A 12957-nucleotide genomic window follows, 5' to 3' on the forward strand; every position below is an offset into this window, starting at 1 on the left:
AAGAAAGCAGTATCGAGCTGAGCGCAGACAGAATCATTGCACCTTTGTTTTCTGGATGTGCTGTTACCACCCAGCCACCCCACTACTTTTCCTGAGGGAGAAGTGGTTGATAGCATCAGTTTGTTACCCAAGTCTTGAAAAACAGGGTTGAAACATTACTGCCAGCTGGACAGTATCACTCAACAGCCTGGTGACTGGGACAATTCCTTATGTTATAGGAATCTTTGTTAGAGGCTTGCATTGTACAGCTCCACCACATCCCATTTGGACGCTGCAAAGCAATACTGTGAGGAAGGGAAACACAGCCCATCGCTCACTCTCCCCAGCTGCCCTGTCTTGCCGTTTACACCTCTCACACTACCAGCTCCCTCGTGAAGGAAGGGCTTTTATTTTGCCCTTTTAGGAGGGACCCAAGGCAGGTGAGGTGGCTGGAGCATTGGCAGGGCTGGTTTCGCCTCCCGGGTGAGTCACCGAGCTGCCTTGCCTCCATCAGGTGCAGTGTAAATCCAGACCAGTGCCTGTTCCTTTTCATTAAGAGCCCTGAGCTCACTGCAGGAAAGATGAAAAGGGCTGGTCATTATCCATTACATGTGACCCATTCACTTGCTGATGGGCTGGTTTTCATCTCCCTGACCTGCCTGTAGGCAAGCATCCTCCAATACCCTAATCTGCTTTTTTTGTTCTCCACCATTTATTTTCCTAGGAGCCTTGTCAATAGTGGCTCCATTCCCTTCCCATGCCTCCCAGCGCTGTGGATTCAGAAGCCTTAAAGGGTTCCAGCTCACGGTAACACATTCCAGAAAGTCTGACCGCTTATTATAAAGCCAGTGGAGGAAGGGTTTGAGAAAAGCACCATATAACGAGAGAGCTGGGTAAATGCAGAGCACACGCAGCCTGGAAACGCTCGAAGGTGAACGGGAAGGGGAGGTGGGGGCATTTGGAAGCCCATTAAATGAGAACTTATCATCCGATTTATGTAAATCACTTCAAATGCCTTCATTTATTAAAAGTATTAAGCTGCATTACTGTTTGCCTTTGGTCCCCTAATTTGGTTGCTAATGTCTAAAGCAACTGTTGAAATTAATTTGAAATTAATGTTCCTATATAATTACTTAATGAATCTCACATTCACTGCCCTTAGCTCGCAGTTGACAAAGGATCTCACCCGCCGCATGTAAGAGGTTGGAATACCGACTGTGATTTTAAAACGGTTGCTAAATTATAGTTTGCAAATATTTTACATTTATATCACACACTTCATCTTGAAGGATCTCACTGTGTTTGAAATGTTACATAACATTTATTCTTTAGTAAAATTCCACCACAAAAACTTTCTGGGCATCAATCTTCTTATTTCCCTGCATGCCTTGAAATTAAATCAAATTTAGCTGTATCATTATGCAAACAAAAAATCATACCCGCATTAAAAGATTATTATTAGTGCTGTAAAGTCAGACAGTTAAAAGATAGGAAATGCTGGAACTGAGACTCTGAGCAATATAAGTTCCTTTTCCCATACATATGTCTTCTCATAGTCTTTAATTTTATGATCACGTGTTTTCTTATATGTACCCCCTCCCTCGGGGGACTTATTAGTCCTTGTTAGTGTTCAAGAAAAAACAGGGTAAGAAAAAATAAGGTTCAAGAAAATGCCAGCAGGGAAAGGTAGCCATTTGTGGAGTCCTTGCCTCATTCCTTACAAAAGCTGCAAAGGTTGTAATGCATGTGCCTCCTTTTCTGGGTGGCTGACTTGGTACCCCATAAATCCTGATTGGCAGACATGCTGAATATGCACAGCAGTAACTGAAGCTAAAGAAACATTTGAACGTGCAGAGCATTTTACATACTACCAAACCCAGTGAAAGATGAGGTCCTGGGGTCTCACACTTAAAATAATCGTACACTTCAAAGGGGGGAAAACACTTCTCCCTCACCCAGGGACAGTGGAAAATGTATTTGTGCAATTGCAAACCAGCCAGACTGCTGTGTTATGGAGACCCACATTTACTCGTTCTCTACAGCACCAGGTGGGCACAGTGCAGCAGGAGGGGAACAGGACACACTGTGACCCAGCAGCAGAAAATACCAGGTGCTGCTGGTGCTGTTGCACAAGCTAGTAGAGGGAGGCAGACTCCAAAGGGGGAAACAGCAAAGGCAATTCTGAAACAAAAGAGCAGAATTTAAGGCCTCCCAAACAGCCTTCCTTTGGTCTGCTCACCATTCTGTGTGCTTACCTATGACTTTGCATTTGTTAGGTGTGTATGGTTTCTTAAGGATCAAGGCAAAGCACGAGTGCCAAAGCTTGGCAATCAGGAATGTTCCAGAGCTTTCCTCCAAATTAGCTGAACAGTGCTTTGCCTTGAGACATCCTCAGCATCTAGGTCACAGTGAGTCCACCCTCCCCACACTGCAAAACACCCCCTCCTTCGTCATGTAGAGAGAGCTGTAGATGTGTGCCACATAGCCTGGCAGGGCTCAGAGTAAGGATACTGGGCAAGAGTTCCACAGCTTGGCTGAGGGATGGGCTAGTGAAGAGGATAGGTCCCCGAACACAGGACAACATCAACCTAAATCTCCTTCCTACAAAAGGGAACAGAGACTACCCAGCAGCCCACACCCAGCCATTGCCACGCACACACCTCCACGTGCTGTCCTACTTTCTCAAGCAGAAAGTCCAGCCTCTCCTCCGCTCAGATCTTTGCCAAACCTCCCTCTCTTCAACACATTCCCACCCTTGACAGGCTGCAGATCTTCCTTCCGAAATCTTTGTCTTCTCTCAGTGGGTCCTCCCTCACAAGCCCAAAGTATTCCTGTCTCCCACACTTCATGCATTCCTCCGCTAACAGGGATCATTACAACACCTCCAGGAACAACCGCCAAAGGAAACCTCTCCCAGCAAGGCCAATCTAAAAGGCTCAAGTCTACAACCACACAGGAGTATTAGTTCCTTTTAAAGGTGAATGGCAGGTACAGTAGGGTGAATTATACTGAGACATCCTGGCCAACTGCCTCAACATTCTTCTTGAACACCAAAGCTGTCAAAAGTGAACCAAAATGGGCAAAAAGTCCCTAGTTTGTCTCGAAAGACAACTCAAAGATAGCATTATAAGACCATACCATGAAACTAAATCTGATTGCTCTCCTTTTTTTCCAGCTGGGGGTTTCATACCACAACCCAGCAGCTGAAGGTTGATACTGTGAGAGTGCAGAGCCACTATCTCAGCCTAGGCTTCCATTCCAATTCTGCTTTTGTGAAAAAGAGGGAAAGATAAAGATACTAATACAACTGAGGCTCAGCAAAAACAAAGCCTTCTTGAGGCAAAGATGCTTTTCCATCTCCATGGCTTCTTCCTGCTCCTTGCAATCACTGGGACAAGGCTGCTTTAGTCAGGTTTCCAGAATCCTGTAATGGAAAGCAGCTGTCCCTATCCAGATTGCACCAGACATTTCCACAGTTATTTTGTCATCTTCTTTTGGTCAGTTGAGTTACTCAACTTCCCAGTACTGCCGTGATAATCACACCAGCAATCCCAGGACTGTAAACATACTTTTTTCCTAAATTCCCAACACTAACGTGAGGATGTTTGTATTGTTATTTGCCACTCAAAATACAGACCTTACATTTGTTATGTGTCAAAATATGAACTCCAGGACTTGTATTGTACTGAAGTGGGTTGCATGACCCACATATCTCAATGTGAACAATTTAAGTGACAATTTAAGGGCAAGCCTACTTGAAAAGCCTTCCCTTTCTTTTCCCAAGCCACACAGAGCTGGACAAACTGCCAACATTCAACACCATCTGAGACATTTAGCTTTGCAGAACCATTCAGATGGCAATGAAATTCTCAGTCTTTACATAGCTATCTTCAGAAAGCAGCAAGAGTCACAGTGAATCTTGCCTCCACCATAATAATAGCACTACCCAATAATTTTGGGGACGGGAAACTTCCTCACATTTTGCATTAATCAATGTCATTATAACATAAGATACTCAGTTATTTAGTTAACAAGGTTAAACAACTGCATGTCCATCAACTATACCTTTATTCTGAAAGCTAACCTTAATTAACAATTAAGTCTCCGTTTCTTTAAGTGAACAGCTAAAAAGCAAGTAGCTCATTCAAATTCCATGAGTATGTAACTACAATTGCCCCTTTATTAAAACAACCCTAATTTAATTTGGAGCCATGGCTGCCATCTCCCTCTGTCTTTGCATACAGCAGCTTTAACAGGTCCTTTGGGGAGGTTTCATGGAAGTGGTAATAGGTGTGGTAATTTCCACTTTCTGTTTTCTAGTTCAGAGAGTAATTGAATCCAGTCACTACTGCGATATCTTTCTGGCAAATCTTTGTTGGCCTCCATGAAATAAGTTGGAAGTTTGATTTCTGTTCTCCGCAGGCCTGTTTGCGTGATACAGATGAACTGTTGTAACTGGCAAATTGGAGGCAATTTCAGCAGAGATTCCTAGGCTCAAATAAGTGCAAGAACAGAACTTTCACCTCCAGAGAAGTCTCATCTTTAACAGTCCTGAGAAATGACAGGACCAGACTGGAGAGTCTGGCTTTCTGCTGTTGCAAGATGCTTTGAACTCTCTTTTATTAAAAAAGCACTCACATTAAATGACTTAAAAGAAACCCCAAGTCATTATGAAATAAAATGCTGAGACAAAACAAGCTTTATCTCTCCCTAATACTGCTTTCAATCTCTGCTGCACTTTAATTGGAATACATAAGTATTTTATTTCACGTGACAGCAACATTCATTCTTCATTCTAGTTACACATGTTTAGCCCCCCAGGACAGCAGCCAGTGCAAGAGCATCAGCCACTGACAGAAAACTAGTGGCATTCCAGGTAGGTCTGTGAATTCCACCACACAAGCCAATTCAGAACCAAAATACAATGTACCAGGTGAGTAGAGGCTAAATGTATGACCAGGCTAAGATTAAAAACTTTATTTTTTATACAAAACAATAATAAATCCAAGCAGATAATGAACTAAGTGTGTCTTCTCAATTTCCATCTTCTTTTCTCAATAAAGTCTATCCACAGTTCAGTGTTAAACCACTCCATATTCTGCAAAAGCTATGACGTTTCCATCTTGTATCCATGTTTTTCTAATTCAGCTCTGTATAGAAGAGAGACAGATATATTGAAACACATACACAATACTGTTAGATGTGCGGTTTTTTTAAAAATTAAATATACTACACAATATACAATCATTTTAAATAGCAATGTCATACTGCTTTTTTATTCATGCCAATTACCTTAACCTTACTTACTCTGTAATTCTTGAACTCCAGTTTTTTATCTTAAATCACTATAAGTAACTTCTCAGTGAAAAATTCAAATATTTGTTTTAATCACAGTTATTGCCCTCTGACCCACCATATGACACAAAGTAGCACCAATGCACCTGCAACATCTCCAAATTCATTAGAATAACAAAAATATTATCTTATACAAATTCTCAAGAATCTTATACACTATTCTCAATATTTCCTTAACTTAAGCAAGCTCACTATTCTATTTGACTTAACTGCATGTGCTTCCAAAACAATTTTAAGTTGTTTTTTTTTTTCTTTTAGAATAGTGCACTCTGGAATTTTTATTTATGTCTTGGTGGAATACACCTTGCAATGAACAATTCTGAGGGAAACTATTGCTTTGCTGTCCTTAGTTGTGGCTAGGACAGCAACTCAGGAACTACAACTGTTATCACTCCTGCCCTGCCACCACTTTGCTTCTCACCTGCCCCTGAGCACACCAGCCAGGATGCTTCCTGTTTTATCCCGTTTTATCTTAGCACATGTGTATCTAGACACAAAAGTAGAAGTCTCTAAAAATATTTTGGGTTAGTTTGCACATTTAGTAGTAGGACTTTAAAAGTGGAGGACTGCAGCATTTGCTTTCTAGAGATGGAAGAAACACGCTACAACCAGGCAACACTGCAAACCACTATACAGTCACCAATACTGCAGGCTGCAACTAAGGCCAGCTGCACAAAGTTTGTCTGGATCAACTGTGTCTATCAAGAGTTCTACCATTTCTTGAAAGTCTGTTCCATTACATGCTTTCCAATATTACCATTTAACTGCCTTTGAACCATATATGAAATAACCATGCCAACAATTTTTTATGCAGAAGACACAAAAATAATTGCTTTCCCCAGAGTACAAGGGAGATCAACCCAGGAAGTGTTTAAGCAGGCTGTATTACAGACAGTTTGCTCCTCATGCAACATACTGAGGGATTAATTATAAAATCTGGCTTTGTTCTGAATGCTTGAAACAATTTAAGTTATAATTATGCATCAGTAAAGGATTACTGAAACTACAAGTGACAAAGAGGATTAAGCAACTGGTTTAGAGGTACACAAATTGCTATCACTTTTTTTTAAAGCATGTAATTAACAATTACTTTGCTGTTGTTGCTCATAAACAGTACTTTCATCACATAGGCAAGAACCTTAATGTTAATACAGATCACTAATCTCCAGAAAATTTGCCCATTTGGACAAAGAACAGCAGTGCTGTTTTAAAGTACAGACATAAAAACTGTAACATACTTTGCACACCACATAGCACAAAGGGATAATCTTGGATGCCTTGCCATTAATCTTGGCAGTACAGAACTTTCACACACACACACAGAGAAAAGTCATTAGAAAAGGATCCACTCATGTTAAATTGACAAAGTGTCAACTACATCTCAACTTTCCATGATCTTTGCATTGTTTGCGTAACAGAGCAAAATTCTGTCACCACAATGTCCCAAGGCATTTTCAGTAGAATGATTAAAAGATGAAATGCTGATCAGTACTTCAGAGTCTTGTAATCCCTAAGTCTGGTTCTAAAAGGCTTTAAATAGAAAAGCAAAAAGTAGAGCTGTCATTTATTTCCATTTTCAGATCGTTATTTTTTTTTAAAGTAAGCAGATTTCAAACTTTCAGATATTAACTAATCAACCCCATTTAAAGTATTTTACCCGTCTTCTAGAACAGAAAGTTTAAATAAAATTACCTTAACTGATTGGAAAAATCATCTTCTACATTGTCATCATCCCAGTTGTCTTCCCAGACATGTGCATCTTCATCTTCATCTAAACCAGTCCAATCTAAAGACAGAAAAGCAGGTCTAAATACTGTATGCTGCACTGCTTTGGCACCATGTCTTACTGACCGATTAGCTCAGCCACAGGGAAAGGCAGACTTCTGGTAAATTTAACAGAGAAGCCTGGATCACATTCAAGTGTTTATGAGTCCGATCTAAAACACATCTCAAAATTTCTGTAATTACAACAAAAATGAAACTTGGTGAAAAAAAATCATTACACACACATCATGGCTTGCAAGATTAAACATTAAGAGATGTTTTGCATACTTATGGATAAACTATAGCATCATCCTTCCAGATTTGCATTTAAACACCTTTTTCAGATTAAAAAAGTAAATATGTATCAGATGCTTTTGCCAAAACACAGACACATTCTCTGTTCCCTCAAATCAGATGCAGTCAGTCTATGGACAAATGACAAAAAACTATCTGTGATACAGAAGCAAAGGCAAATTGAGATAAGCATCTGCAAACAGCACTTGATACCTCTAAATCAGCTATTTCTGGGTTCCCAAGACAGCAAAAGCTGTCTTGCCTTTATAAACAGGGAAACACTTTTATGTCCATTTACTAACTTTATTTATATTTTTCCTATAATAATCTGGCACATCACCCTTGAAAAATTACTCATCACATTCTCAATACTTCATTATTAGAAAAAAATCAAAATCAAAGAAATTACTTCAGAAAAATAACGAAAATTAAAGGCTCAGAATCACTATAAAAACGTAAGTTGGCTTACTTGATTTTTTTTTTTTTTTTAGTTTCTCAGTTTATTCCTACTGAAAGACACACAGTTTTTCAAATGTTTAAAAAAAAACAACCACTCTAATTTTGACAGTTGCAACTTTTTATTTCTCAAAGTCTATTATTGTATTTAAAGAGAAAACGCTGTTCTTCCCCTTTCATTCTAGCAAACCATGTGCTGCCCATGCACAGAAAGCTTTGAGGACCAAGGCCTAAAGTAACATTAAACACTGATGGAGGTATGGGGGGAGCAGGGGAGAAAGTCACTGGGGTAAAATATCAAAAACTAATTCACTGTGAACAGCTAACTTTCTAAGAATGAAGCCTGGTCTTTGCATTTTCTCCTCCTTTTTCTAACACTGACAGGCAACAAAATTAATATTTGAGATTCAGCAGGACAGGAAAATCCATTTGTCACTGATTAAAGACACACGTGTGGAAGGCATTATAATTAAATTTCCCTACTCAAATAAATTATATAATGGGAAAAGATGAAGGAGCATAGAAATTGTGCTGTGAGAGCAAAAGAAAAAAACTGGGAAGAAAAGCTGAAGAAAAAATGTTGTATATAAAAATGGATTATTTGGATTTAGTTGTATTGCTAGGTCCTCAAAGGGAAGGGCTTATTCTTTACAACTACCTGCAATAAGCTTTGCCCTTGCCAATTTATATTCCACTGATTTTTTTCTGTCAAAAAAGAAACAACTTTACTGATTAACTGGATTTTGAAGAGAGAAAATACAAAGCTCAAACAACTTAAAATTAACACAAAGTCAAACTTTTCTATCTACAAACATGTAAGTAGCTCAGACAGAACTACAAACTTGAAAAAAAAAAAATCTCCCAGTAACTCATATCCAGCACAACAAACAGCAGCTTCAGTCATAGAAGATCAGTAGGGCAGACTGCAAAAAGATGCTCTAAATCACAGTGAGTAAAGAGGAGTCAGAAAGGCCCATCTCATCTTCCTTGCTGGGGTGGAGAGAGAAAGTAAAGCCTAAATTACATTCTCATCCCCCCAGGACAAGATTCTGCAGCATCTGTATATTGAAACTATTACCCCAGAATTGTATAATACACAGTTATTACTCCCTGCTACATTATATGCCTGTGACTAAACAAAAGAGGTAGAGCATTATCTGGGATTGAAAGTATTAAGATCACTTAAGAGTCCGCTACCATTAAGTGTTACTAATATACACCAAAATTATAAACTTGTCATGGCTGAACTCCTTAAAAATATATTTTTATCTGCTGATCACTGATTGTTTTATTTTGTACTTGGGAAACAAAAAACAATTTTTAAGATTTTAAGGTTTTTTATCCCCTGCTCTATTCCTTTACACTTTTATATTGTGAAATGCACTGTACAAAAGATTCTTAAGTGACTCATTGACATGTATTTTCATCTACTGTAGTATACTTATGCTATACTTCAAAGTATCCTATAAATATTGGGCACGTCTGGTTTTGATACATAACTTGATTTCATAAATTGTTTAAGTAAATTTTTAGGTTGGAATAAACCCCAAAAGTCTGTGTTTTCATCCCTTAACAAAGATTTGCATTATCTAATTTCCTTTGGATAAAAACTGGGTAATAGAACACAAAGTTCTTCTATTGCTAGAAAGTGGTGTTTTAATTTGAAAGAACAACAATTTGGAATGGGTTTGAGCCCAGTTATCACAATTTTTACCTAAATACTGGAGATAACAGACAAAATGGTCTGAACACTCAACATCTCAAAACTATGACCTCACTTGAGGATTCAAATGGACCCTTTTAGACATTCTTATTTTCTGCAAGAAACAACATCTAGAAGCCTGATGATGGTCACTTTTTAATAAGTCTCTGTTCCACCCAGAAAGCCTACACAGTACTTTGCTTTAGCACTACAGCTAGAGCCAAGCAAAACTAATTTCACCTTCTGTAACAGCAAGTCAGGGCTCTGCCCAATCCAAGGTCCAGAAGCTCTAGAGACTTCCCCTACTGTGAATACTTAATTTAGATTAAATAAATTCTTTTTTTCTTTTTAGGAAACACTTAGGAGAAAGAAAGTATGGTCTTGTAAATTTATTTTAGCTAATATCCTAACTATGTCATGAACTTTATCAGTACTCACAAAAACATCAATTTTAGCAGAACTAAAGGGCTCAGAACACCTAAGGCTTGTAAGGCCATAGAAAAACCACATCAATAAAGACATTAGAGAAAAAAAATCCTGACATTACATTCATCATGGTATACATAATTTCTCATAATTCACAACCTGAGACAAAATTAAGGACATAAAAAGTAAACGTGCCCTAATAGGGATGTTTCCAAGACTATCTCTGTGAAGGGACTCACAGAGTTAATTGAATTTAACCTCCTTATTAAGTATATCTGTACCTATTAAAAGCCAACCAGCATATACATAGCTGTGTTTCAATAGGTAAAGAAACTAAGAGTAACTACAGAGCGCAGTATTTCAATTTCACATATTTTTCCACCTTACGCTCAGTTTCCCGCCCTCGTCCCTCCTCTGCCTTGCGATTCTCATCTCCAGTGTCAAAAAGCAGTAAACTTCTCCGGCACTTGTTCCCAGCCCTCTCGCACAATGACACAGCACTTGCAGCGCGATGTGCCCAGCGCCGCGACACCGCCACGGAGCCGGGCACGGGCACCACGATCGCGCTCGATCGCGGTCTGACGGCGCTGCAGCCCCTGCCCGGGCGGGGGCTGCGCAGGGACCCGCGGAGCACCGGGGGAGCTTCCGCGGGGCTCAGCCGGGCCCTGCGGAGCGGCAGCACGGCGCTGCCCCGCGGAGCGGCCGCGGGGACCCGCGGGCAGGGCCGGTGCACACGGCGCTAGCCAGTCCCACTGCCAGCCCCACCGCCGCTCCCGCCGCCGCTCCCTGCCCGCCGCGTCCTGCCCGCCCCGGCCGGCCCAGGCCGCGGCGGTCCCGCCGGCAGGCCGCGGCCTGTCGCATCCTGGCGTCCCGTCCCGTGCCGCCCCCGCCCGGCACCTTCAGCCGGGAACTCCTCAAACTCGTCGTCCTCCTCCAGGAGCCCCAGGTCCACCGGCTGCTTCTTCTCCGACATGCTGGGCCCGCACCGCGCCCCGCCGCACCGAGCCTGCTGGGATCCCGCGGCCACCGCCGCGCCTGCGCCGCTGCCGGGCCCGGCTCCGGCCCGCGCCTGCGCCCTGCGCATCGCGGCTCTGCCGGCCCCGCCCGCCGCTCCGGCCTGGCACGGCCCGAGCCGGGGCTGAGGTAGCGCCGCGGGAGCTGCTCATGCTGCTCCTACTGCTGTTCCTGCTGCTCCCTGCAGTGCTGTGGGGAGAACAAGCTCGTTCCCTGCCACGGCAGACCAAACTACACAGGCTGCTGCCGCTACTGAGCGCCTCTCTTTTCTACATTCTTTCATTATTTGTTTGAATGCAGACAAAACCTATCGAGTATCAGCCTTCAGTCCTTAATCTCCAAGTCATGGTGTTGGGGTTTTTTCCCTTCTGGTTTTTAAATGCAGTGTTTCAAACCGCCAGGAGAGGTTTGGGTTGCACATTAGGAAGGATTCATTCGCAGAAGGAATGATGAGAGGTTGGAGCGGGCTACTTTCCATGGAGGTGTTTAAGGAAAGCCTGGCCGTGGCACTCAGTGTCTGGTTGACAAGGTGGTGTTTGGCCATAGTTTGGACTCGATGATCCCAGAAGTCTTTTCCGACCGAATTGCTTCTGTGATTCAGTGAAAACTTAAAATTAATTTGCTATGTTCTAAATTCCTTGTCCATTGCATCAGAGAAACAAGCAAACAGAGAGTTTTACTAAGCTACTCACTAAGAGGCTATTACGTGTAAAGTAGAAATGCTATGTGTTTTTATTATTCCCAAGTGTATTCATTTCATTTAAACCTAAATTCTGTTGATGATTTCAACAAAGGCAAAGTTCAGCACTTACTAGCCTGAACAAGTTTGTGTGCATGGCAGCCCCAGTGCCATCTCTCCCAGCAATCACCTTGGAACAATACTGCCAGTTTGGTGGAGGAGCTGGGATGTTTTCCCTTGCTCTGTGAGAACCTGATTCACAAGGCAGTGACTTTCACGGCTGGGTTATACTGTATCCTAGATTTAAAGTCAGGGAAACAGCAAAACACTGGTGTGGGAATTCATGTATCATTGAGTTCCAACCCAGCATAAGCGTGTTCTGGCATGCAGCCACAGGTAAGGAGGGGTGGGAAATGAGCCCTTCTGCCAGGTGAAAGGTCTAATCAAGTGGTCACGTTTTAGTTTTTTGTGACAGAAGGACTGACTGACAGTGATGACTGTGAAATTATGAAAACTCTGGTTTAATAAATCAGTATGTGAAATCTAGTTGTTATTTAGCTGGGATTTTCAGCAAGCCATGCATTTTGGAATAATAGATATATTGCTGTAGGAGAGTACAAGATAAAAGTCATAAAGTGGATAGGGGTCTGTCATATCAAAAGCTTGCACTGATCCATGATCGTTCAGTTACTAAGGTTCATATTCAAACCCTCTAGTTTTTGACTAACCTAGAACTTGATTTAACTATGAAGTCTGGATTACACCTGGGAATAACAAGATACTCAGTTGCACTTAGGTTATCCAAGAAAGAATGTAACTTGGAAACTCCTATGGACAAGTAGCTTCAGGTATCCCTGAAGCAGGAAGCAGCCTGAACTTGTTTCATAGACTTTCCTGACATATCTGCTGTAGAGAAAAGATGCAAGAGTCCTTTCCACCCCTTCTGTGCCAAGCTGCTTGTTAGGAAATGCCCATGAAAAGAAGAATCTGTACTTCCCAAGAGAATATGGCCAGCCACTGCACAGTGAGACAAGGAAAATCAAGGACTCCTGAACCAGTGTCTTACTGATGTAGAGTCTGACCAGAATCAGTCTCAGATTTGAGGACTCCTGTGCATTTCTCACCTGTGGAACTGAGTATTCCTGTATCACCAGTTAGCCAAACTTAATCTTCTGTTGCCACAAAAATCTGTAATGTCAAATTCTCTTCCTTTTATTATAAATTTCAAAATTTCAAAATTTTCATGATTTTCTAAAAGAAAATTTTCTTTTAGATTTGTGGGTTTTGG

At 41.4% G+C, this 12957-nt stretch overlaps 1 protein-coding gene across 1 annotated transcript; it reads right to left on the reverse strand.

The window, feature by feature from the left end:
* Positions 1-4941: 4941 nt before the first annotated feature.
* On the reverse strand, positions 4942-11062 carry SEM1 (SEM1 26S proteasome subunit). The gene is made up of 3 exons (XM_059843488.1): positions 10874-11062; positions 7027-7120; positions 4942-5129 (listed from the first exon to the last, which is right to left on the reverse strand). Exons 1-3 carry the CDS (start codon positions 11058-11060, stop codon positions 5087-5089), a joined length of 324 nt encoding a protein of 107 aa, XP_059699471.1. The 5' UTR covers positions 11061-11062; the 3' UTR covers positions 4942-5086.
* Between the last annotated feature and the right edge of the window lie 1895 nt (positions 11063-12957).

This window comes from Haemorhous mexicanus, chromosome 1 (assembly GCF_027477595.1).
Source record: "Haemorhous mexicanus isolate bHaeMex1 chromosome 1, bHaeMex1.pri, whole genome shotgun sequence".
NCBI lineage: Eukaryota > Metazoa > Chordata > Aves > Passeriformes > Fringillidae > Haemorhous > Haemorhous mexicanus.